At 43.9% G+C, this 27620-nt stretch overlaps 2 protein-coding genes across 3 annotated transcripts; both read right to left on the bottom strand.

The window, feature by feature from the left end:
- Nucleotides 1-795: 795 nt before the first annotated feature.
- emc4 (ER membrane protein complex subunit 4) lies at nucleotides 796-7883 on the bottom strand. The gene is given in 6 exon segments (NM_001279033.2): nucleotides 796-1142; nucleotides 1279-1439; nucleotides 5627-5780; nucleotides 6550-6664; nucleotides 6937-7081; nucleotides 7730-7883. Coding segments are annotated over 5 exon segments (564 nt in total). The 5' UTR covers nucleotides 7035-7081; nucleotides 7730-7883; the 3' UTR covers nucleotides 796-1106.
- Nucleotides 7884-10031: 2148 nt separating this feature from the next.
- si:cabz01101003.1 (ubiquitin carboxyl-terminal hydrolase CYLD) lies at nucleotides 10032-27487 on the bottom strand. Of its 2 annotated transcripts, none has more exons than XM_045701500.1 (13): nucleotides 27333-27487; nucleotides 26552-26777; nucleotides 25597-25872; nucleotides 25006-25383; nucleotides 24692-24797; nucleotides 24042-24508; nucleotides 23679-23844; nucleotides 17828-17969; nucleotides 17353-17475; nucleotides 17115-17206; nucleotides 15660-15723; nucleotides 15123-15520; nucleotides 10032-10149 (listed from the first exon to the last, which is right to left on the bottom strand). In XM_045701500.1, the coding sequence occupies exons 2-12, from the start codon at nucleotides 26717-26719 to the stop codon at nucleotides 15256-15258; spliced, it is 2247 nt and encodes a 748-aa protein (XP_045557456.1). In that variant the 5' UTR covers nucleotides 26720-26777; nucleotides 27333-27487; the 3' UTR covers nucleotides 10032-10149; nucleotides 15123-15255. The 2 variants fall into 2 exon arrangements, with proteins under 2 accessions (XP_045557456.1, XP_045557455.1); XM_045701499.1 differs by having other exon boundaries at nucleotides 15123-15231; nucleotides 15313-15723.
- Between the last annotated feature and the right edge of the window lie 133 nt (nucleotides 27488-27620).

Below are 27620 nucleotides of genomic sequence, written 5' to 3' on the forward strand. Positions count from 1 at the left end.
GTGTTAAACAAATCCAAAAATATTTTATAGTCGTCAAAGTAGCCACCCTTTGAAAAAACATGACATATTGATGACAGCAAATAGTGAGGAAAGTCTTTCCTGCAGTCTAAATCAGTTTTCATTTATCTGCCATCTATACTCCGTTGATTGGCTACCATCGCCAATCTCTGACCACATTTTGAAAAAGCGTATTCTCTTGGAAATAACCACATCGTGTGGAGGCGGGGGAACAAATACAAATAGGCGAGATTCATTTGTTTAACTGTACAAATGCTACTCAATGATTGGCTGGAATTTCAGTTAGTAATCTCATTATTTTTCTTCTAACCTGTTTTTTTTTGTAAAATTGTCAGCGTGAAAATTACAGGTAGAACAATCATTAGAATGCCATTGCTAATTTCCATAAATGTAAGACTTGCAATGTGTAACATGCATGAGCAGAAATAGTAATATGTAACCATTGTTGCAAATATCACCTGATGAAATGACATGCCTGGACAAAGTGGATGATTTGGAAGAAATGGCCTGATGATACAATGCAAAACCTACCTTTCCACATTCTTCACCAACGTGGAGAAAACAAGTTTGAAAACAGAGGCGTGTCCAAGGTTAAAAGGGAAAATCTCTATTTCTGAAGAATGTTTTTATTCACTATTCTAGAACAGTGACATTCTCACACATTTGCCAGTGAGTCATAATTTCTCACTGTAACAACTATTCTGTCCAAGTTTTTCTTTAGTTGTTTTCTATAAATACATGTGCAAAAAATACATTTGACACCTTAATTTGTTTTTTGACCCTTTTATTTTGAGAAAAAGTTGAAATTAAAAACATGTTATGGTGACATCTTAATTTAACCTAATGTGGATGTAGTAGGATGGTGGACGTGGATCGCCCCCTAATATTATCAGTTGTAACGTTTGATCACCTGTGAAAATTGCAATAAAACCCACGAAAGAACAGCAACAAAGTGTAGGGATCAATACAAACCTTGAGGGGTTTGACACAAACCTAAAAGCCAGAATATTGTAAAGACTTGGAAGAGATTTCATGTATTCATAATTAATAGTAGAGCATATTTCAGTGTGCACGCGCATCTGTCCTCTTCACAACACCATCCCTCCACCCATAATCTCCATTCTCTGCAGAGGACAGAAAAGGCGTGAGTAAGATTTCCAATGTATTCATTACACATGACAAATAAACCTGAAAAACATATAACACAAAACAAGTGCTAAAACAGGAAACTGAATTTAACAGCATAGCAAAAAATCTCACCATAGGCGGTTCTATGAAAGCGAGCCAATCAGAAGAGTGCGTTGGGAGGAGCCCCATTGATTGACACTTGTAGATAGCCAATGCAGAGCCAAGCAGGTTTCCTACAGAATAGACCAGCCCCTGAAGCCACTGCTGGTTAGAGTTCTCCAACAGCTTGAACGCTGAGAGAAAATGCAACAGTGAGCAGTGGTAACATGCTTATAAAATACGTCAAATGAAATTGTATGTCACATGCGCCAAATACAACAGTGAAATGCTTACTTACAAGCCCTTAACCAACAGTGCAGTTAAGAAAAAGTATTTACAAAAATAAACTGAAGTAAAAAAATAGAAAAATAACATAATTAAAGAGCAACAATAAAATAACAGTAGCGAGGCTATATACAGGGGGTACCGGTACAGTCAATGTGCGGGGGAACAGGTTAGTCGAGGTAATAATTCAATTATGATATGTAGGTTCAGGAGAGCTCCAGGAGAAAGGTTGACAACATTTGACATTTTAGTGATTTAGCGGACACTCTTGTCCAGAGTGACTTAGTTAGTGCATTCATCATAAGTAGCTAGGTGAGACAATCACAGTAAGTACATGTTTCCTTAATAAAGTTGAGGTGACCACTACTGTAGTCTCAGAGGGAAAGGTAGAGCTACGCTTTTGCCATTTTGTGTATTTGTACAGATGTACAGTTGAAGACTGATGTTTACATACACCTTAGCCAAATACATTTAAACTCAGATTCACAATTCCTGACATTTGATCTTTGTAAAAAAAAAAAAAATCCCCGTCTTAGGTCAGTTAGGATCACCACTTTATTTTAAAAATGTGAAATGTCAGAATAATAGTAGAGAATGATTTATTTCATCACATTCCCAGTGAGTGGGGAATGATACCACTCCTCTATGTATATTGTTACAGGGCAAAGCTCGTAGCAGAGGGAGGACGGCTAACTGTGCACAATATAGAGACTACTATGAAGTTAAATTGAACGTTACACACACACACACGCACACACACACACACACACACACACACACACACACACACACACACACACACACACACACACACACACACACACACACACACACACACACACACACCTAGATCATGGTGAGAGTAGCAGAGATAGTGTAATCATTTCAGACACCACTGTCAACTTTCAGTGATTGGTTTGTCAAAGAAGGTACAGTGCTTGAAATAATAGCCACAGATCCCTGTATATAGGATGCCAAATCCCCAGAAGGGAAGTTAGCGGTAATAATAGCATCTCCTGCAGAGTGGGATTAAGAAACATGTGACTCAGAGTTTTGTTAGGTTGGATACTCTTCCAACGCCACTAATCTCTCCCCCATTTCTAACAGCCAGCAAACACTTGACACACCTCCCAGAAGATTGGGACCGAGTGACACAATTATTACACTGTAACGAGGGTGTTCACAAAGGGGTGGGGTGTAGATCGGCTTTGGGATGTGCGATGTGTACCTAACCTGAGCACAGGGAAGTATTATCCACAGGTACCAACTGTAGCAGAACACAGGAGGTCACTGAAGATGTTGGTGGTTAGGGAACAGGGTATGAGTTGGGAGACAGGTAGGGAGTATCTGAAAAGGTTCAGTCCTAGACTTATCAGTGAACCACGAAGATAACAGGAGAGCAGGAGACAGATTCACGGGCAATAGCTATTCTCACGGCAGTCGCTGTAGGGACAGTAACTGTAGGAGTTGTAGCAATGGCAAAGGATAATATAGCAACAGCATGGAACTGGACTACAGAGCAAATGAAGGGTATTGTGAAGTACGCGCCAGGGGCAGTGTTAGTAGTAGCAGGGGTTACTTTAGTAGCATTGTTGGGATATCATATTTTGAGGGCATTGATGTTGAAACGTATATACAGTGCTGAGTTACCTCAAGATGAAGTAAAGTTGATTAAGGCCACCGCATGTCTATATCGGATGGACATGGAGGAGGAAAGAGATGGGGAGTGAAGTGAAAATGACATGGCTTGGGAACACCTCTTGGAGCCTGTGGCCTGACAGGGGAAGACTGGGTGAAAGCATGAGGCTTTATATGGCCTTAATTTTAGTGGAATCCAGCAGAAAAGTATCCTGAAGGCATAGAGTCAGACGAAGAGAGAGTGGGAATCGTCATGTTATCAAACTTGGGTTTTTCTTTGCATATAAACTCAGCAAAATAAGAAACGTCCCTTTTTCAGGACCCTGTATTTCAAAGATAATTCGTAAAAATCCAAATAACTTCACAGATCTTCATTGTAAAGGGTTTAAACACTGTTTCCCATGCTTGTCCAATGAACCATAAACAATGAATGAACTATGGAATGGTCGTTAAGACACTAACAGCTTACAGACGGTAGGCAATTAAGGTCACAGTTATGAAAACTTAGGACACTAAAGAGGCCTTTATACTGACTCTGAAAAACTATAGGGAGACAGGACGGACAGCTGATCGTCCTCGCAGTGGCAGACCACGTGTAACAACACCTGCACAGGATCAGTACATCCGAACATCACACCTGCGGGACAGGTACAAGATGGCAACAACAACTACCCGAGTTACACCAGGAACGCACAATCCCTCCATCAGTGCTCAGACTGTCCGCAATAGGCTGAGAGGCTGGACTGAGGGCTTGTAGGCCTGTTGTAAGGCAGGTCCTCACCAGACATCACCGGCAACAATGTCGCCTGCAGGCACAAACCCACCGTCGCTGGACCAGACAGGACTGGCAAAAAGTGCTCTTCTCTGATGAGTTGCGGTTTTGTCTCACCAGGGGTGATGGTCGGATTCGCGTTTAACGTCGAAGGAATGAGCGTTACACCGAGGCCTGTACTCTGGAGCGGGATCGATTCGGAGGTGGAAGGTTCGTCATGCTATGTGGCGGTGTGTCACAGCATCGTCGGACTGAGCTTGTTGTTATTGCAGGCAATCTCAACGCTGTGCGTTACAGGGAAGACATCCTCCTCCCTCATGATGTGGTACCCTTCCTGCAGGCTCATCCTGATATTGACCCTCCAGCATGACAATGCCACCAACCATACTGCTCATTCTGTGCGTGATTTCCTGCAAGACAGGAATGTCAGTGTTCTGCCATGGCCAGCGAAGAGCCCAGATCTCAATCGGAGGGTGAGGGCTAGGGCCATGCCCCCCAGAAATGTCTGGGAACTTGCAGGTGCCTTGGTGGAAACATTTCACAGCAAGAACTGGCAAATCTGGTGCAGTCCATGAGGAGGAGATGCACTGCAGTACTTAATTCAGCTGCTGGCCACACCAGATACTGACTTTTACTTTTGATTTTGACCCCCCCCTTTGTTCAGGGACAAATTATTCAATTTCTGTTAGTCACATGTCTGTGGAACTTGTTTGGTTTATGTCTCAGTTGTCAAATCTTGTTATGTTCATACAAATATTTACACATGTTAAGTTTGCTGAAAATAAACGCAGTTGACAGTGAGAGGACGTTTCTTTTTTTCCCGAGTTCATATAATTATGCATACCATAGCACATTATTAATACTTGTTATGTTTTGTGTTTCTATTTGCTTTCAAGTCTTGTGCTGTCACTCTTAGGAACCAGAAGGAGGAAATGAAGAAAGTCAAAAGCTCCAGCTGGAATTATTATTCAAAAGGGGGGACTGATGGGTACTGACTTCTAAACTTGAAATATCCTTATTCATGTCACTGAGGGAGAGAGTAGAATGCAGAGTTCTAACAGAACATGTTATTGTTAGATATTAGGGACCCTATGGAGTGGAGAAGGGCTACAGTCTGGTTTCAGTTGTTGGGTTATTATTTGAAATACACCAGAAGTTAATGGTTATACATAGGAGGAATGTATATGGTGGGGTCAATTAAGGGTGAATATGAGCCATGGGCTTGGAGAGTTACTAAGTAAGGGAAAAGGCAATCACATGGTTGCGGTCACTGATAAGGGTGGAGAGATGTGGTTTAGTGAGGAATGGGGGCCGAGGTCAGGTCAGGACACATTAAGGGAGAAGGAACAGTTTATTACACACATCACTTAACTTCCTGCCTAGCAACAAAGATGTCATGTTTAGAGAGGAGGAGACATCACCTAAAGTGGGGAATAAATACTTGTGCTGGTGGGAACATGTCTTTGTCGTTCCAGCTGTCTGACCCATTGGGTGAATAAACTTGGTTTGAGCTTTTCCTAGTTCTCCGTTAGTTTTTCACTCTGCTTGTCAGAACCTAACAACGGCTATGGGCTGTATCCAGGCACTCTGCATTGCGTTGTGCTTAAGAACAGCCTTTAGTCGTGGTATATTGGCCATATACCACAAACCCACACAAGGTGCCTTATTGGTTAAATAAACACTCACTGGCAGACATGGACATGAGAGCCTGGATGGGCCTCCAGGCCATCATACAGACCATCATGATGGGGAAGATGGATATGGTGTTACCAGACATGTACATAATGAATAGATTCATAGGAATCTGCTTCAGGGGCCCCAGAGCTACGTCCCAGCAACGCTGTCATGGGTGTAGAGAGGTAGGGGGAAGAGCGAGAGAAAAGAAGTTAATAACAATCTACAGGTAACTGCCAAAAAAAAGGAAGCACCAACGTAAAGTGTCTTAAAAGGGCGTTGGGTTGCCAGAACAGCTTCAATGCACCTTGGCATAGATTCTACAAGTGTCTTGAACTCTATTGGAGGGATTTGACGCCATTCTTCAATGAGAAATTCCAAAGTCTTTTGTTGAATAAATAAATAAAATAAAAACAATTGCGGAAAAGGGGGATATTGTGCCGCTCAAGAATCTCCCGAAAGTGTTCAATTGGGTTGAGTTCTGGAGACTGAGATAAACACCCTTTAAACCCCCTATGCTCCTTTGAGACCTCTTTCAAAGTTACTGAGATTTCTTCTTCTAGCCATGGTAGCTAAAACAATGGGCAACTGGGCATTTTTATACACAACCTTAACCAGGATGAGATGTTGATTGCTTAATTAACTCAGGAACCACACCTGTGTGGAAGCACCTGCTTTCAATGTACTTTGTATCCCTCATTTACTGAAATGTTTCCTTTAGTTTGGCAGTTACTTGTATATTCAAGGCATTTTCTTTTTTTAAGTACAATGTGCAAAGGGAGATTTGTTAATGCATCCTGATCATATGTAGCCCAAAGTCCAGTCTGTTTGTGCTACCATGCAAACTTCCTGTCACTCACTGACAATGACAGCAACGGATTTGGCAAAAGCACAAACAGATCAGATCATTTAAATTCCTCCTCTACACTACCTACCTTCTCCACCAGGTTTTTGTCTGATTCCTGGATGCTGGTATCTGGGACTGGTTTGTCTGAATAGCCAATTGGATACATCACATCTCCCTGGTTACTCTGTCTGTCACCACGGCCCCTGGAAGAGACAGAGGTCAGTTCAGTTCACTTTATTCAGAGGGCTATAGATGGTGAGAGAGGCTGTAGTATAGGATATAAAGGTTATTCATAGTTCTAACAAGGTAGCTAGTTCTTCAAGCAGGTCATGCCCGTGTATCTGAATTCATGATCAAATGTGGGCTCTGGGAACAATAATCCACCATTTGTCAGGTAAAATCAACATGGCTGATAAGAGTTCCAATCCAAAAATCAACCACTAAACCCTACGCACCTGTGGGTTTCTCTTCTTACCTGGCATTGCCCAATGTCAGCTCCAAAGCCCATTTCATCCTCCTAGCTCCTCCTCTTGTAGACAACGCCCCTCCCCCCTGTCCCCCTGGAGTCGCCATGGCAACGTAGAACTCTGCTGAACAACCACACAAAGTAGCACCAAACCCTGCAAAGTGAAAACACAACATTATTACATGAAAGGAACTGAACTACATATTAACAATGACCAAAACGAACACAGATCTTTGTTTTTGCAGAACTTCATAGATCTTGCTTGTGTCAGAGACTATTACAAAACAACAAATATTTTCAGCTAGAGGAAAGGGAAAAGGCCTTGGTTTGACTTGACATACATCAAACAAGACTATTACAGGGGTGAAACGTATTGGTTTCGTTTTAAATGTGAAAGAAACGCTAGATCTGGCTACAATCAAAATCAAAGTGTATTTGTCACATGCCAGATTACAGCAGGTGTAAACCATACAGGGAATGTCTCATTACAAGCTCTTCAACAATGCAGAGTTCAATATCAGAGGCAAGACAGAAAATCCAGAATAGGATCTTTAAAAAAAAGTATCTGCTTACGATGTGTTTGAATGTTAACAATACGTTTATAGACGTCATTTACATTTAAAGGCGCTGTCAAGACATGTCCCTAATGTAAACTGGGACTTCTGCTAATAGATTATAAATGTGCTGATGCAGCTGGCTAGCTTGATAGCATGCAATCTTAGTTAGCTGCCGTTACTAGCTAGATTCAGACATCTACTATAGTAAACAGAGGTTAAATAAATAAAATGACAACATTCCTTACCTTACAGACACGTTCCAACTACTGTTTAATATGCTTTTATATTACTATTGTGCAGAATTAGCAGGCAAATAATGGATAATCATCAAATTAAATCACAAGCAGTGAACACAACTTGAATGGACGACATATGATGGTCGAGAAAAAAAAATAACATACGATGGTCGGTCTCAAAATGATGACGTTTCATTATTGATGTCGCTCTTCACTGCCTTCTTGTGGGCAAACATAGTAGTAGAAAAATAAAACTTCTTCAAATGGGGTTTTAAAGGCGGTTGGCATCCGATGTTAATGGCGCATTACCGCCACCAGCTAGACGGGGTGTTGAATGAGGAAATAAAAAACATTACGGAAAAGGGGGATAACGACATCATATAAAATTAGACACGTCAACTAACAAAATCCATCCCACGTCTTCATTCAAAGTCCACTCCAAAATACATCCCTAGCAGGCTCAGGGGCCTGTGATGATGGTACACCACCCACAGGGTTTCTTGCAAGGCCTCTGCTGTGAAATTATGAAAAACCAAAAACGTTCAGCTGCATTCACAATGATTCCAATTTTCTTTGACATCCTCTCCACTTGTGCTGTACAGTTTATGACCATTGCAATTAATAATACAAAGTCCACCTTTAACATGTTGCACTTCACTATCCCTCGTTTGAGAAGAAACCTTCACTGGTCGTGGTGGCTCTACTAAAATAAAACGTGATAATAATCATTATTATTTGGAGGGGTGCATATACTTGTCCTGTTACACACAAGTGTGTAATGGAAATGTTTTTCTTGTATATCCCAACTCTCCCTGAGACACCTGCAGGGAGTGGGATCACGGCCAGGGTAAACATTGTCCAGCATCCCTGGAGCAATTGAGGTTAAGTGCCTTGCTCAAGGGCATAGCAACAGATTTTTCACCTTGTTGGCTCCCGTATTCGAACCAGAGCCCTATCGGCTACTGGCCCAACACTCTAATCTCGGGACTACCTGGCGATGATAAGCATTTAGGGCTATTTTTCATACACCAGAATCATACTTTGACAATAACATGTTTCAAACAACATATTTCATTATAATTCTCTTTAATATATTCTCATGGTCATTTTCTCTATCTATGTATTACAACATAACCAATATGGAATTAAAAAGTGGTGTGTAAAATAAAAATATGCAAATTATATTTGATATATAATAATATTATATTATATCAAATTATGATATTATATACAATTATTCATAATTTTCTTCTCAGATTTCCATTGAACATACGCATAAAGTAAACAGAAGAGTGGTTAACAGGTTGTTCGTGTTGCAAAGGCACATTTGGGCAGTGGTTAAGGCACATTTGGGCAGTGGTTGTTGTAGGAGTCTCTTTCTGTGTTGCTTGTTGGAGGCACATTGGTGCAATACTGGAACTTGTGCGTGTGTTACTTGAACAGGCACAACAGTGGTTAATGTACAATACTGCATGTCACTCATCCTGAAGGCACATTGGTGTGTGTGTTACTTGTACAGGCTGAGCTCAGGGCTGTGGTAGAGACACATGTAGGAGTCACACAGCAGCCGGCGGGCGGACTCTCTCAAGGAGGCGGGGTCTAGCCTGCCCAGCTCCTCCGCCGATAGGCTGAGGTAGCGGCCCACCTCTGGACACGCCCTCACCTGGGGAATGTTGAAACCGTTCTCCCCGCCTGGCCGTAACCATGGAAACAGAACATGGCAACTATTATGGGATGTCGCAATCATATAAATTAAGAGTTTCATAGTTTCAAGGGCTATTTGAGATTTGCAGTACTGCAGATTTGCATTTGCCCTGTAATCAGAGAGTGATTCAGATCTGGAACACCAGGTGAGTAGACTCTCTGGCCAATCAATGACATTATTCAATCAATTGACTAACAGGAAGAAATGAAAAGTAGCTGCAGGCCTTAGGCCCCTTTTTAAAGTTGACATCTCTCACCTTCCCTGTCGGCCATACTGTCAAAGAACAGCCAGTCGTCGGGGCGGGGCCCGTGCTTGACGAAGCTCACGTAGTGGCTGGTCTCGATGCACGTCACAGCAAAGAGAGACAATCGCTGACGAGTTCCATGCAGTGGGCCGGTCCACGGACCACCAGCCACACCCACCTGACATGGACTGTGGGACTGGCGCTTCTTGTGGATGTGCACCTAATGGAAGGATGGAGGGAGAGAGGGAGAAGGAGGAAGGGAGAGAGAGGACAATGTTGGTCCTGCAGTGTGTAGATGTAAGGGACTTTTGAAGTAACTTTGAGAGCTGTACTATAGGTAATAATGGTGTGCTATGGTTACCTGAGTGTTGCAGGTGTGGCAGTACTGTTTCAGATGACCAGGTGTGATGTCCAAGTCGTCATAACACTCGAGACACTCCCATTCTGCTACGGCCTGGCAAATACTGCACTGTCTGAGAGCTAGAGAGAGGGGGGAGGAGTGAGACAGCGGGAGGGAGAAATAGAGAGGAAGAGATAGCAATAGGGGGAGGGAGAGAGAGATGAGTGAAGAGAAAGAGAGAGAAAGAAAGCATTAAATAGGCCATCAACAGGAAACCCGCCCGATAAAATGTCCTCATGTTTTAACATAGCAGGGTTCTTACCATAGACGTACACTGAGTACACCAAACACTAGAAACACCTTCCTAATATTGAGTTGTACTCCCGTTACCCTCAGAACAGACTCAATTTGTCGGGGCATAGACTCTGCAAGGTGCCGAAAGCGTTCCACAGGGATGCTGGTCCATGTTGACTCCAATGCTTTCCACAGTTGTGTCAAGTTGGCTGGATGTCCTTTGGGTGGTGGACCATTCTTGATACACACGATAAACTGTAGTGTGAAAAACTCAGTAGCGTTGCCGTTCTTGACACAAACCGGTGCGCCTGGCACCTACTACCATATCCCGTTCAAAGGCACTAAAATCTTTTGTCTTGCCCATTCACCCTCAGAGTGGCACACATACACAATCCATGCCTCAATTGTCTCAAGACTTCAAAATCCTTCTTTAACCTGTCTCCTCCCCTTCATCTACACTGATTGAAGTGGATTTAACAAGTGACATCAATAAGGGATCACAGCTTTCACCTGGATTCACCTGGTCAGTCTATGTCATGGAAAGAACAGGTGTTCTTAAAGTGTTTTGTACACTCAGTGTACATTTTCATATATGAGTTTATATTGTAATGGGAATTTTAATGTTTGTGCTTTTCTAATAACCAATTTCGGTCTTCATGCAAGTGACCGATTTAACGAATCCTCACTATCAGAGGGTAGTGCGTACGGCCCAGTACATCACCAGGGACAAGCTTCCTGCCATCCAGGACCTCTATACCAGGCGGTGTCAGAGGAAGGCTCTAAAAATGGTCAAAGACTCCAGCCACCCTAGTCATAGACTGTTCTCTCTGCTACCGCACAGCAAGCGGTCCAAGAGGATTCTAAACAGCTTCTACCCCCAAGCCATAAGACTCCTGAACAACTAATCAAATGACTACCCAGACTATTTGCATTGCCCCCCACCTCTTTTACGCCGCTGCTACTCTCTGTTATTATCTATGCATAGCCACTTTAATAACTCTACCTACATGTACATATTACCTCAATTACCTCGTCAAAAGTGCCCCCGCACAAAATAAGATGCCGCCGAAGAACATGGATGACGTTTTACATTCTCCCAACCAATTGTGCTATTTAAAAAAATAAAAATGTGCGTAACTTATTTTTTACTTATTGTGTACATAATGTTGCTGCTACCGTCTCTTATGACCGAAAATAACTTCTAACTTCTAGACATCAGAACAGCGATTACTCACCGCGGACTGGAAGAAACTTTTTCCTTTAACGAGTCCGACGAGAAGGATATCCTGCTTTCACTGGAACAGGCCCAGATCCACGCCTTTTGCGTGAAGAAAAGATGACGAAAAAGGGTCCGCCGATCAGGCACCCTTCTGAGAATCCGGAGGCGAGCGAGTAAACTCCCACTGCCTTCCATTCTTCTGGCTAACGTGCAATCATTGGAAAATAAAATTGATGACCTACGATTAAGATTATCCTACCAACGGGACATTAAAAACTATAACATCTTATGTTTCACCGAGATGTGGCTGAACGAAGATATGGACAATATAGAGCTAGCGGGATTTTCCATGCACCGGCAGAACAGAGACGCTACCTCTGGTAAGACGAGGGGTGGGGGTGTGTCTTTTTGTCAATAACAGCTGGTGTGCGATGTCTAATATTAAATAAGTCTCGAGGTATTGCTCGCCTGAGGTAGAGTACCTTTTGATAAGCTGTAGACCACACTATCTACCAAGAGAGTTCTCATCTGTATTATTTGTAGCCTTCTATTTACCACCACAAAACGAAGCTGGCACTAAGACCGCTCTCAACCAACTCTATAAGGCCATAAGCAAAGAAGAAAATGCTCACCCAGAAGCGGCACTCCTAGTGGCCAGGGACTTTAATGCAGACAAACTTAAATCAGTTTTACCAAATTTTTACCAGCACGTCACATGTGCAACCAGGGAAAAAAAATATAGACCACCTTTACTAGACCACCTTTGTTGCTGCTAGACCACCTTTACTTTACTAGACCACCTTTACTCCACACACAGAGATGCAAACAAAGCTCTCCCCCACCCTCCATTTGGCAAATCTGACCATAATTCTATCCTCCTGATTCCTGCTTACAAGCAAAAACTAAAAGCAGGAAGTACCAGTGATTTGCTCAATATGGAAGTGGTCAGATGATGCGGATGCTACACTACAGGACTGTTTTGCTAGCAGACTGGAATATTTTACAGGATTCATCCAATGGCATTGAGGAATACACCACCTCAGTCATCGGCTTCATCAATAAGTGCATCGATGACGTCGTCCCCACAGTGACTGTACGTACATATCCCAACCAGAAGCCATGGATTACAGGCAACATCCACATCGAGCTAAAGGCTAGAGCTGCCGCTTTCAAGGAGCGGGAGACTAATCCGGATGCTTATAAGAAATTCCGCTATGCCCTCAGACGAACCATCAAACAAGCAAAGCGTCTATACAGGATTAAGATTGAATCCTACTACACCGGCTCTGACACTCGTCGGATGTGGCAGGGCTTGGAAACTATTACGGACTACAAAGGGAAACTCAGACGCGAGCTGCCCAGTGATGCGAGCCTACCAGACGAGCTAAATGCCTTTTATGCTCGCTTCGAGGCAAGCAACACTGAAGCATGTACGAGAGCACCAGCTGTTCTGGATGATTACGTGATAACGCTCTCGGTAGCCGATGTGAACAAAACCTTTAAACAGGTCAACATCAACAAAGCCGCTGGGCCAGATGGATTACCAGGACGTATACTCTAAGCATGCGCGGACCAACTGTCAAGTGTCTTCATTTACATTTTCAACCTCTCAGGAGAAAACCTTTTCACCCCTCAGGAGACTGAAAAGATTTGGCAAGGGTCCCGAGATCCTCAAAAGGTTCTACAGCTGCACCATCAAGAGCATCCTGACCATTGCATCACCGCCTGGTATGGCAACTGCTTGGCATCTGACCGTAAGGCGCTACAGAGGGTAGTGCAAACAGCCCAGTATATCACTGGGGCCAAGCTCCCTGCCATCCAGGACCTATATAAAACAGGCAGTGTCAGAGGAAAGCCCATAAAATTGTCAGACTCCAGTCACCCAAGTCATAGACTGCCGCGCGGTAGCAGAGAAAACAAGCGGTACCGGGGCGCCAAGTCTAGGACCAAAAGGCTCCTCAACAGCTTCTACCTCCAAACCATAAGACTGCTGATCAATTCATAAAATCGCCACCGGACAATTTACATTGACCCCCCCTTTTGTAACCTGCTGCTTCGCCCCCACCTACATGTACAGATTACCTCAACTAGTCTGTAACCCTGCACACTGACTCGGTACCGGTGCCCCCTGTATATAGCCTCGTTATTGTTATTCTTATTGTGTTACTTTTTATCATTGCTTGTTATTTTAGTCTACTTGGTAAATATTTTCTTCTTCTTGAACTGCACTGTTGGTTAAGGGCTTGTAAGTTAGCATTTCACGGTAAGATCTACACTTGTTGTAGTCGGCGTATGTGACAAATTAAGTTTGATTTGATATTGACTCTGTACCGGTACCCCCTGTACATAGCCTCGCTTTTGTCATTTACTGCTGCTCTTTAAGAATAACAAATAATTATCTCTTGCTTTTTTTGTAGGTATTTTCTTAAAACTGCATTGTTTGTTAAGGGCTTGTAAGTAAGCATTTCACCGTAACACGGAATCCAAACCGGCTGCGAGCGTGCTCCATCGTGCGCAATCGTGCATACATTTATTTTGTCCCCCTACACCAAACGCGATCACGACACGCAGGTTAAAATATCAAAACAAACTCTGAACCAATGACATTAATTTGGGGACAGGTCGAAAAGCATTAAACATGTATGGCAATTTAGCTAGTTAGCTTGAACTTGCTAGCTAATTTGTCCTATTTAGCTAGCTTGCTGTTGCTAGCTAATTTGTCCTGGGATATAAACATTGAGTTGTTATTTTACCTGAAATGCACAAGCTCCTCTACTCAGCCAATTAATCCACACATAAAACGGCCAACCGAATCGTTTCTAGTCATCTCTCCTCCTTCCAGGCTTTTTCATATTTTAACTTATATGGTGATCGGCATCTACACTTTCATAGTATTACCATGACAACCGGCAAAACAGTTCGTCTTTCAATCACCCACGTGGGTATAACCAATGAGGAGATGGCACGTGGGTACTTGCTTCTATAAACCAATGAGATGGGAGAGGCAGAACTTGCAGCGCAATCTGCGTTATAAATAGAAAGGAGTTATATTTTAGCCCTTGGCATCGCAGATGCTCGTTGGCGCACGCAAGCAGTGTGGGTGCAATAATTGAATAACATGGATTTCTACATTTATTTTGCAACGCTCGCACACGTGACGTGTCCGGTCAGCATGTAAGGTCTACACCTGTTGTATTCGGCGCATGTGACAAATAACATTTGATTTATCAGAATCCGCAATTTGGCAGTACGCCCAGACCTTGTTTTGAGAACGAAAAAAAGTTATCTTAGTTTCAAGTTCTCAGCTTAGAGAGAAGCCTTGTGAGGTGTTGGTCTGTTACATGTTATAAACCAGTATTGGTCTGTCACATGAATGAAACAAAACAGTAATGATTAATTCATTATGCAAATGTCTGTGTATAGTCGTACAGAAGACAACTGCTGGGACTGCCCAGGCAGAGCTCCTGACTGACATGTGTACTATGGTGCATTGAGTTGGTTGGAACCTCTCTCGCGCTCTGACAATAAACAATGATTCATTAAGATTGACTTCCAGTGACCCTGTATAAGAATTTCCATGACAATATCTTTGTTTCTTACTGTCATCCAGCAGGTCTGTGATGTCGATGGTGAGTGAAGGCAAGATGACGTCAAACATCTTGAAGTCCTTCCCAAACCTAGGCATGAGGAGGGGGAGGCAGGAAGGGGCCTGGCGGAGGGGAGAGTCAATCCATCAACCCTTCAACGTTGAGTTTGTTTGTGTATCTACTATGTCGTCTTGTGTTGTTACCTCAGCAAACTTTAGTCCCGCGTGGAGGAAAGATTTCTCTAACAGAGTCTGAACACTGGCCACCCTCATGAGTACTGCAGGGGAGGAGAGAGGGATGGGACAGAGGGACGGAGACAGAGGGACAGGGGAAGAGGGAGAGAGGGGAACGGATGGAGGGAAGAGCTGGTAGAGGTGACACTCCTGAGGCTGCTGCTTCTGTGTCACTGACCTGAAAGGAATGAGGGGGAGCAGGAGAGAAAGTGTGTGTAACAGAGAATAAGAGAACGAGAGAGAGAGAGAGAGAGAGAGAGGGGGGGGAAGGGAAGGAGAGCGAGAGAGAGAGAGAGAGAGAGGGAGAGAAAGTATACCTGATCTTCAGAAGAGGTTCGACCCGGAGGAGCTGGAAAAGCTTGTTGAGGAACTCTTCTGGGTCTGACAGAAAGAAGACAGACGTGTTTAAAAACACCACCAATGTTCCCTCAAATATCAGCCTGCGCAGAGTGGCACGAGATTCAACTTCACTCAACTTTCTAGAGTTAAATAACACTATCAACGTTTCCCCTTCACTGTGGAAATTGTGATCAAATCAATGCAACATTAGCCACTTTCAACGCAACATACCGAAACAAAATGAACTATGCAGGACTTAGTATGCAAAACAAACAATGCAAGAGATTTTGTTGTAGGCAGAACACATCGATCAGAGTAGGATTCTATTGCATTGACAGGCACGACTCAGGCCCTTACTCTAAATAGACTGATGTGCCATAACCAGAGCTGCAGTAGGCCTAGCTAAATAAAAAAAATATGCAAATAGACCATTGCCATATATGGATCTGTGATGTTTACTTTGAACTGGACTGTTTTTAGAGCTTGAACAGTCGTGAGTAGATGCACCTGTTTTGAGATCAAAGTGAAAGCTGCATGTAACCACACGTGCACATTTTGTTCATATCCTTTGCTAGTTAGTGAGTTATTAGCCCAGTCATAGATCATTTGTAGTCAGCAATGGGGGAGTGATTGCTTCCTACAAGAGCACAAAATGTATGCATTTCTAGATCTGTGAAAAGCGAGTCAGGTAATGAGCATTTTATGTCTTGAAGGGGCATTATTGTATTTTGAGACAAGCTTGAATAACCTAAGTAGCCAATAGGCAGAGGGTAGCTTAATTTGTTTGATTCTCTGTAATAGTGGTATGGGAATAATAATGCATTTTATTTTGTAAAGTGGTTTCTTGTATCAAACAACACAATAACATTTTCAGTCACCTCCTTGTCTGAAGGACAAGTGGATAAACAGGTTAATTTCAAGCCCTGCATGTTTTTTTTCCCCAAAGGTCTCATGGAATGTAGGTCTACATTGAACACCCCACATTGGCTGCTAGTGTAGGCTGAACGACAGAACAGCAATTTTCATGTTAAAATTTTATTGGATGCATTTTCTCCATTGTTTTTGATGGTAGGCCACTCTGGTAAACCTACATTATGATCAAATAGCCACATTAGTCTACCTGACCATTGTTAAAACGAACTTAAAGCGGGTACAACCTCACTGTTAACAGTAAACGCGCACCGGAAGTTGCACAGAATTTTCACAACTTTCGAGTTTGCGCTCAGCAGACCTCAGTGACAAAACAAACTAGAGGGAACATTGATCCACACATAGATGAACACACATTCCCTTTCTCTCCCTCATGCCCCATCCTACTGACACGGACGGAGAGACAGACAGCCAAACACCCTCTCCCTCTCACACGGACACACACACACACACACACACACACACACACACACACACACACACACACACACACACACACACACCTTTCTCCTGGTTGGTGAAGCCTGTGTCACTACTCTCAGCCTCCAGTAGTCTTCTCAGGGCCATGGTTTTACTGGCACATACATAGCCAAACCTGAAAGACACACACAGCCCAGTACATTCATAAAAGCTATTCAAATTCACTATATAAATACAAAGTGATACTGATCTACAACAGAACAATTTAAATCACAATATATGCCTATACATAAAATCCATTGTGAAGGAACACACACACACCTGCGTAGGGGGTTGACGATCTCACAGCGAAGCAGGTCCTGGGCTTGGCTGCAGTGGGGGCCGTCTGAGGGGTTCGAGGGCCACAGCAACACCCAGTCTACTGAACTGCAGCACGAAAACAGACTGAGGGGGAGAGAGAGGGGGAGAAAAGAGTTTAATTAACATGAATGCATCCAGCATTCCTTCTAGTTTAAAAAACTATCTTAGATTCGATATGATAACATTCCCCAATTGTACATTTTTGCACACTAAAAAAGCATTTAACTGCATTATCTAATCCTTAATTCGGTTCTATCGGAGTGTTCCGGTTCTAACTGAGGGTTCCGGTTCTAACCGATGGTATCCGGTTCTAACCGATGGTATCCGGTTCTAACTGAGGGTTCCGGTTCTCAACATCCTATTACATAACTGAATAACAATTATTGGCTTAATAATATTACAAACAGGACGGAGGGAGAATGCCAGTGTTAGTCACCTGAATAGTGAGGCGTCCAGGTAGCAGGAGTTGAGGTGGCCCTGGATGCCTCTCTTCCAGCCCTGGTACATATCTCTGGCCTCGTCCCCCTGGACTGGAGGGGTGTGCTCCTCGACACGCTCACTGCCCCACTCGGCAAACGCTGGTGGTTGGAGTGGTCATCATGTTACATGGTATGGGCACACACACACACACACACACACACACACACACACACACACACACACACACACACACACACACACACAGAGAGACAAACATGTGCCACACACACACACGAACCCTGGGATGGATGTAACTCACCCCTGCTGAGACAACTGCTTCTGGGATGGAGAGAGCAGGAGGCCAAGAAAACAGATTCAACGGGGCGGGAGAAGGAACAGAAGGAAGAGAGCCACCGCAGCTAGCAGAAAGAGGAGGAGGCAGCTAGGACTATTTCGGTGACCGTATTACCGCCGGTCACGAGTTATGACGGCAGTGAAATTTCACGTGACCGTTTAGTCATGGTAATTATGCTTCTCCAAGCTGTGATGCTGCTGATGGTCATTAGTAGCCTACCAAAGTTGCTAACTGGTACTCAGCACTCTATTGTCCATCTAATAAATCTGACATCAATGCAAATGTAATCAAAAATCTAATCAAACACTTCATGAGAGCCCATGAGCTCATGTTGCGCAACATTTCTATAGGCTATGAAATTGTGTGAGAAAACAGAGTGATGGCCTCTATTAAAAATAGGAGGATCACATCAGTTTTCTATAGGCTAGGCCAGGTATTCCCAAACTGGGGTACGCGCAATGCCGTCTGAAGTACGCCAAATAAAAATGTGATTCATTATATATATATATATATAAAATATTCCCCCCCCACACACATTTTCAAACAGTACATTTATATTTTCCAATGGGGCTATACATTTGGGTGAGGTTTTTTCCCCCTCGCCTGAGTAGCCTCGTTTCACTGCGAAAAATAAAATTGGTGGTCAAGATGTGTTGGTATCTGTACTGATGGTGCAAAAGCCATGACAGGGAGACATAGTGGAGAGGTAACGCGTGTGCAAGCAGTAGCTCCCGACGCCACTTGGGTACACTGCAGCATCCACTGAGAGGCTCTTGCTGCCAAGGGAATGCCGACAGCTTGAAAGACGTTTTGGACACTACAGTGAAAATGGTTAACTTTGTTAAAGCAAGGCCCCTGAACTTGTGTATTTTCTGCATTAGGCAATGATGTGGGCAGCGACCATGTAAAGCTTTTACAACATACAGAAGTGCGCTGGTTATGAAGGGGCAAAGTATTGAAACATTTTTTTTTTTCATTGAGAAACGAGCTTAACGTTTTCTTTACTGACCATAATTTTCACTTGTCTGACGGCTTGCATGATGACAAGTTTCCTCACACGACTGGCCTATCTGGGTGATGTTTTTTCCTTGCCTGAATGATCTGAATCTAGGATTACAGGGAATCTCTGCAACTATATTCAACGTGCGGGACAAAATTGAGGCTATGATTAAAAAGTTGGAGCTCGTTTCTGTCTGCATTAACAAGGACAACACACAGGTCTTTACATCATTGTATGATTTTTTGTGTGCAAATGAACTCAAGCTTACGGACAATGTCAAATGTGATATAGCGAAGCACCTGAGTGAGCTGGGTGCGCAATACGCAGGTACTTCCCCGAAACGGACGACACAAACAACTGGATTCGTTATCCCTTTCATGCCCTGCCTCCAGTCCATTTACCGATATCTGAACAAGAGAGCCTCATCGAAATTGCAACAAGCGGTTCTGTGAAAATTGAATTTAATCAGAAGCCACTGCCAGATTTCTGGATTGGGCTGCGCTCAGAGTTTCTTGCAATGGCAAATTGCGCCGTTAAGACACTGATGCCCTTTGCAACCACGTACCTATACGAGAGTGAATTCTCGGCCCTCACTAGCATGAAAACTAAATACAGGGACAGATTGTTTGTGGGAAATGATATAAGACTGAGACTCTCTCCAATACAACATTTCAGTGAGTTATGTGCATCCTTTCAAGCACACCCTTCTCATTAACCTGTGGTGAGATATTTGTTCATCAAAAATTGTGAAAGGTTTTATATGCAAGATGGCTAAATAAAGAGCAAAATTATTGATTATATTACTATTTGTGGGTTAGGTCTTTCTCAACTTTCCTAATATTAAGTACATTTGTTCTCTTTACATCAGGAGTATATCCTACCTGGCTGGCATGAAAATAAACCACGGGGAAAAGCAACCTCCATTTGCTATTTAAGTGCATAGATGACATGTAAAGCACATTAAATCTGCTTTACAACGGGAGTAGAGCCTAACTGGCATACATATGCAGCATGTGAGTTTCAAGTTTGGGAAAGATCATTTTCACCATAAAAATACAACTTTAAAATAAAAGCATTACACACATAATCGCATTTGCGGTCACTTTTGAGAATAGTGTTTTCCAGCTAATGGAACATTTACACTTCTAGCCTACAGCTGTGTGCGCATTGCTGCGCATATAATGTGAAGAAATAGCCTGATAGTTGATCAACATTTTAAGCTAAACGTTCTGCTCTGTTGCGTCAGGCTCATTGCTTTAAACAGTTTTTTTGATGCTAGTGGTTGTTCATTTGGGATCTATCGCATCCCACAACTGTCCCAGACTTTGTTTGGAATATTTATTTCGCTCACAGAATAGGTCAACTTTTGTTATTGTTGTTAATGTTGTAAATTACTATTGTAACTGGAAATGGCAGATTTTTTATGGAATATCTTCAGTTGAAGTCGGATGTTTACATACACCTTAGACAAATACATTTAAACTCAGTTTTTCACAATTCCTGACATTTAATCCTATTAAAAATTCCCTGTCTTAGGTCAGTTAGGATTACCACTTTATTTTAAGAATGTGAAATGTCAGAATAATAGTAGAAAGATTGATTTATTTCAGCTTGGATTTCTTTCATCGCATTCCCAGTGGGTCAGAAGTTTACATATACTCAATTAGTATTTGGTAGCATTGCCTTTAAATGGTTAATCTTGGGTTAAACGTTTTGGGTAGCCTTCCACAAGCTTCCCACAATAAGTTGGGTGAATTTTGGCCCATTCCTCCTGACAGAGCTGGTGTAACTGTGTCAGGTTTGTAGGCCTCCTTGCTTGCACATGCTTTTTCAGTTCTACCTGCAGATTTTCCATGGGATTGAGGTCAGGGCTTTGTGATGGCTACTCCAATACCTTGACTTTGTTGTCCTTAAGCCATTTTGCCACAACTTTGTAAGTAGGCTTGGCGTCATTGTCCATTTGGAAGACCCATTTGCGACCAAGCTTTAACTTCCTGACTGATGTCTTGAGATGTTGCTTCAATATATCCACATAATTTTCCTTCCTCATGAAGCCATGTATTTTGTGAAGTGCACCAGTCCCTCCTGCTGCAAAGCACCCCCACAACATGATGCTGCCACCCCGTGCTTCACGGTTGGGATGGTGTTCTTCGGCTTGCAAGCATCTCCCTTTTTCCTCCAAACATAACGATGGTCATTATGGCAAAACTGTCCTATTTTTGTTTCATCAGTCCAGAGGACATTTCTCCAAAAAGTACAATCTTTGTCCCCATATGCAGTTGCAAACCGTAGTCTGGCTTTTTTATGGCGATTTTGGAGCAGTGGCTTCTTCCTTGCTGAGCAACCTTTCAGGTTATGTTGATATAGGACTCGTTTTACTGTGGATATAGATACTTTTGTGCCGGTTTCTTCCAGCATCTTCACAAGATCCTTTGCTGTTGTTCTGGGATTGATTTGCACTTTTCGCAGCAAAGTAAGTTCATCTCTAGGAGACAGAACGCGTCTCCTTCCTGAGTGGCTGCGTGGTCCCATGGTGTTTATACTTGCATACTATTGTTTGTGCAGATGAACGTGGTACCTTCAGGCATTTGGAAATTGCTCCCAAGGATGAACCAGACTTGTGGAAGTCTACAATGTTTTCTGAGGTCTTGGCTGATTTATTTTGATTTCCCCATGATGTCAAGCAAAGAGGCACTGAGTTTGAAGGTAGGCCTTGAAATACATCCACAGGTACACCTCCAATTGACTCAAATTATGTCAATTAGCCTATCAGATGCTTCTAAAGCCATGACATCATTTTCTGGAATTTTCAAGCTGTTTAAAGGCACAGTCAACTTAGTGTATGTAAACTTCTGACCCAATGGAATTGTGATACAGTGAATTATAAGTGAAATAATCTGTCTGTAAACAATTGTTGGAAAAATTACTTTTGTCATGCACAAAGTAGATGTCCTAACCGACTTGCCAAAACTATAGTTTGTTAACAAGAAATTTGTGGAGTGTTGAAAAACAAGTTTTAATGACTCCAACCTAAGTGTATGTAAACTTCCAACTTCAACTGTACATAGGTGTAGAGGCCCATTATCAGGAACCATCACTGCTGTGTTCCAATGGCACGTTGTGTTAGCTAATCCAAATTCATCTTTTTAAAAGGCTAATTGATCATTAGAAAACCCTTTTGCAATTATGTTTGCACAGCTGAAAACTGTTGTTATGATTAAAGAAGCAGACTAGTTGAGTATCTGGAGTATCAGTATTTGTGGGTTCGATTACAGGCTCAAAATGGCCAGAAACAAATAACTTTCTTCTGAAACTCGTCAGTCTATTCTTGTTCTGAGAAATGAAGGCTATTTCATGCGAGAAATTGCCAAGAAACTGAAAATCTCGTACAACGCTGTGTACTACTTCCTTCACAGAACAGTGCAAACTGGCTCTAACCAGAATAGAAAGAGGAGTGGGAGGGCCCAGTGCACAACTGAGCAAGAGGACAAGTACAGTAGAGTGCCTAGTTTGAGAAACAGACACCTCACAAGTCCTCACCTGGCAACTTCATTAAATAGTACCTGCAAAACACCAGTCTCAACGTCAACAGTGAAGAGGCGACTCCGGGATGCTGGCCTTCTAGGCAGAGTTGCAAAGAAACAGCCACATCTCAGACTGGACAATAAAAATAAAAGATTAAGATGGGCAAAAGAAGACAGACACTGGACAGACGAACTATGCCTCGAAGGCCAGCATCCCGGAGTCGCCTCTTCACTGTTGACGGTGAGACTGGTGTTTTGCGGGTACTATTTAATGAAGCTGCCAGTTGAGGACTTGTGAGGTGTCTGTTTCCTCAGGGTTGAGAGCTAGGGTATTCATAAGATAAGTAGAGTCTTTGTTTGAATAAATACAGGTGGTGTACTTCCTCTCAAGGGGCCACTGACCGAAATAGACCAGATGGTTTCCTCTCTTGGTAACTGTGTGGGTTCATGCTTGGGGTGTGTATGAAAATGTCTTAGGTGTGACTATACCTCTTCTGTCTCGTAGGACACTAGGTCCCGTTACGGTGAGTAACTTCAGGTCCACAGGTAAACGGCTCGTGACGTGCACCCGTGGGTGTAAAACTAAGGTATCTATTTAATAAAAACAGTTGCAGAGAGGAGAAATTATACTCTCCCTCTAGTTCCCCAGGTCTTATGCTTCCACTGGTCTTACGCTTCCCCTGGTCTTATAGCCCTAGGATAGCCTGATGAACTACGGGTTGCGCTACCCCGGAGTTGGATGCCCCGCTGAGTGGTTTAAAAAAAAAAAAAAGGTTTCTCCCACTCCAGCTGTCGGCCGCCAAGAACTACGCCAGGCTGGAATCAGCGGGTAGCTGGCATCCGGACTGGGCTGGAAGGGCGGCACCTGTAGGTCATAGACCTGAAGCAGTGGGAACCTAGGCTAGCTCATTCATCTCAAGGGAGTGGCGTGAGTTGGGCAAGACAACACACACACACACACACACACACACACACACACACAACACACCTATGGAGTTGCAGCGCTCCACCTGATTGACCGGTGTCTCAGGGGCAGGGAATCTGGAATCCCGCCTACAGTTCCGGAGTTTGACGAACAGCCCCTTGTTGGCAGGGCAACGGAAGTGGCGTTCGCCAAGGTAACTGCCGTCTGTTCCAGCGGTCAGTTCCTGGTCCTGAGAGAGGAAAGTAAGCAGATAAATATGTTACAAACACACACTAGACATTTTGGAGTTTAAGGGGGCCTTAGTTGAAAATGTTTGAATACCGCTGCTTTACAATGTTGTCATACACTGATTGACTTGACACTGACACAATTAGAGTTGATGGAATTACAGGGAGTTGATGACACACAGTGACAGTGTTACCGTACCAGTTCGATTCCTGACACCAGTTGTGGAACTCCACTGATTCGTCCAATCCAACGAATCACTCCAAAAAGGGGCGGGTCATTCACCTCCACCATGGACCCCACCTCCAACTCAACTTCCAATCCCGCATCTCCGTTCTCCTCAGTGTCCAATCCGTCACCTCGACCCGGAGAGAGGGGACCGGGCGAACCGTTCAAGAGCTGTGGTTGATCAGTGGCGGTCGGGGAGGGCAGAGTTTGGGGTTTGATGGTGGGAGGGGTTGGGGGAAGGGGGTGAGGTTTCGTGAAAGGTTTGGGGCTGAGGAGGGGTGGAGGTTTTAAGGCCAGTTTGGCTGAGAGGAGTTGGGGGGGCATCAGAGCGATCTTTGGGGTGGAGGCAGGTGAGGATACAGGGGCAGGTGGTTGGGTGGGTTTGAGGACCGGTTTGGGGTTCCGGAGGGGAGGAGTGTGGCGGCGTGACCTTGTTGGTTCTGCGGGGGGAGGAAAATGAAAGACAATCAGGGGTAAAGGATGGGAGGACATCAGTCATCTAACAGTCATGATTTTCCACAACGTTTTGTTTTCCAATTGCACCCTCTCTCATAACAGTAACTCAACAGTAAATCAACAGTATCTCTGATCTGCCCTAACATTTCAACCAGGGAGTGACGTACCAGGGGACACCTTGGAGATGGGTAGCAGGCAACCATACACAGAAGAGGAGATGGAGCACAACTTTTCTCCTTTATATGAACCATCCCAGTTACCAACCGCATTGTCCTGCGTAGAAACAAACTGATTAGCGCAAATATACAGGAAACATTGACTGTTAGATGAAGAATATAGCCTAAACGTGTGTGAATGTTATCCACAAAACACTATATTTTGGTTGTCTTCAAACACAATAATTACTATAAAATCTAAAATGTGTATAATCACACTGATTGTATTTCTATATACAGTCGCACCCTCCAGCAGTGATACTGACCAGCAGGATTCCTACAAACACCCCAGTGGAGGTCCGTCCAGGCAGGGCCCCACAGAACCTCACCTCTCCCCCATGGACAGTATCCTCCAGGGGGAAGCACACTCTGTGGCCCACCTGGAGGGGAGGTGGGGAGCTGGGGTTTCGAGCCAGGACTGGGACTGGGGCCAGGCTGGGAGACGATTCAGCCGTTCTAGCAATGATGTTACCAATGGGGGGTTGAGGTTGAAGAGCGTTGTTGTGATGGTCGTCATTGGCACGGGACCAGCGTCGTAGCCTGATCTGATTGGCCGGTAGGAAGAGGGCGGAGGCTTCGGGACAGGTGAAGAGCTGGTGGCCTTTGTAAGAACCATTACTGTTGCCTCTACCCACTGCTGAGTCCTGAGAGAGAGAGAAACACACAGAGACAGAGACAGAGACAGAGAGAGAGAGAGAGAGAGGTAGATCCGAGTCATTTGACAATTTGGGTACTACTGTGTGACAGTGGCTAACTAAAATACAAGTAAAATGACCTTCAAGACAATCATCAAAGAGTGAAAGTTTGTTGTTATGATCTGTTGTCTATAGCTAAAAACACCACGTTAGCAACAATACCTTCAGCTGCACCCCAAACAACACAGCAGTACTTCCTCTGGTCAGCGGTCCTCGATACCTCAGCTCCGCCTCCGCCAGCTCTCCTGGTTGGCCCATCTGGACATAGAGGGGGGTGCCTAGGGGCAAGGCAGCCAATCGGTAAAGTTGCTTGGGGTTAATGAGCAAATTGAGGCGGGACTCCGGATCAGATACAGGCTCCAATAGGCCGGTCAGGTCGGTGGGGACTTCTATAAGGAGCTGTTTGTCAATCTTTACCATACAACCATAGTCTAACACCTGAGGGAGAGAGAAAGAAATGAAAGGAGTGTATAACTTGCCAATCTTCAGCTGCTTGACAGTCTTCAACATACTGGCATTGTCAAATACCTGATGGTGAGCGAGGGAGAGAAAGAGAGAGCGAGAGACGGTGGGTGGTGGGGAACAAGGAGAGAGAGGAAGGGCGAGAGAGAGGAAGGGCGAGAGAGAGGAAGGGCGAGAGAGAGGAAGGGCGAGAGAGAGGAAGGGCGAGAGACGGAGGGTGGTAGGGGACAAGGAGAGAGGGAGGGAGAGCGAGAGAGAGGAAGGGAGAGAGAGAGGAAGGGAGAGAGAGAGGAAGGGAGAGAGAGAGGGAGAGAGAGAGAGAGGGAGAGAGAGAGAGAGGGAGAGAGAGAGGGGAAGGGAGAGGGAGAGAGAAAGAGAGACGGAGGGTGGTGGGGGACAAGGAGAGAGAGGATGGAAGGGAGAGAGAGAGAGGAAGGGAGAGAGAGCAAGAGAGGAGAGAGCGAGAGAGAGAGAGGGACAGAGGGTTGTGGGGGACAAGGAGAAAGATTGCAGAGAGTGAGGGAGGGAGGGAGGGAGGGAGGGAGGGAGGGAGGGAGGGAGAGCAGAGAAAGAAAGAGAAAAAGGAGAAGTGAGGGAATATTCAAACAAGGAAGAGAGAAGACAGGCGTGATAAAGTATTAATTCATTTTCTTACCTTTACCCACAGTTGGTCACCCCTGCTCCTTCCCCCCTCTTGCTCCTGACAGAGGTTCCCCCGTAGCAGTCGAATGGTACCTTCCAACTGGTCCTGAATCTTTTGGTTGGATACCACCAAGTACATTTTCGGGGGTTGCCTTCTCTTGTGCTCCTGGGCCCCAGACATTGTGGTGTGAGTATGTCTCCTCAGTTGAGTGAGCTCACCAATTCATCAGCCCCAATCTCTGTGAATAGAGCAGGTGAGTGTATATCGTGGCATTGATGGTACTGTCACTAAATGGCACAACATAGCCTCAAAAAGGTAGATTATAAACTAGTTATAAAACATAACCTGCACATTTTAACCTAATCTCGGACCAGAGCCGAATCTCGCGTGAATGTAGTTACAGGATATTGGGCGTCTAGCTAGATGTATGGTCATGGCTAGAAGGGTTCCAGTTTTTGTCAGATTAGACTTTCCCCAACAGGTTAGGAGAATTAACGTAGCTGTTAGGAGAATCCAGACAATTAAGGTTAGGAAAAGGGTTAGCTAAAATATATATATATACACGTTTGACGTAAATTTGACAAAAGCTGGAATCCTTCTAGCCATAACCCTACAACAGCCCACATCGCAATGTTGAACATTTCTGACCAGCTAGCTACGGTCACGCTACCAAAACGAGTCATTCTACCGCACAAACCATGACGAAAAGGAAACAGGTGCCATCTCGGTTCAAAACTCGACTGAAACTGATATATTTGCACATTATTTGACAGTTAATAATATCAACACTTACCAATTTCACCAACTTTTCGATCTACCAAAACTTTCATACAACATAACTCACGAAATGTCCCAAAACAGAATGAGGACCAATAACGAGCGAGAAGAGTTTTACATATAAATCGTTATGGCCATTCAGAGAGGTCTGTGGGTGTGGCTTAACAGAGGGGAAATTCCACAGCTCTCAGTTCGTCGGAAACTGACGTATCGAGAATAAAAAGGTAGGCCTGGTTCTTTGTGCTTCATGACACGTTATGAGTACGAACTAATAGGCTACACATTATTATCATCTTAGTAAAGT

Source organism: Salmo salar, chromosome ssa18 (genome assembly GCF_905237065.1).
Source record: "Salmo salar chromosome ssa18, Ssal_v3.1, whole genome shotgun sequence".
Taxonomy (NCBI): Eukaryota; Metazoa; Chordata; class Actinopteri; order Salmoniformes; family Salmonidae; genus Salmo; species Salmo salar.

What these genes read in the sequence shown, in the direction of transcription:
- si:cabz01101003.1 (XM_045701499.1), bottom strand. Translation starts at nt 26,719, where the DNA reads ATGTCTGGGGCCCAGGAGCACAAGAGAAGGCAACCCCCGAAAATGTAC. An exon ending in GTGACCAACTGTGGGTAAAG is followed by an intron (nt 25,873 to 26,551) that starts GTAAGAAAATGA and finishes TCTCTCCCTCAG; the next exon opens with GTGTTAGACTATGGTTGTAT. An exon ending in CATCTCCAAGGTGTCCCCTG is followed by an intron (nt 24,509 to 24,691) that starts GTACGTCACTCC and finishes CTCCCCCCGCAG; the next exon opens with AACCAACAAGGTCACGCCGC.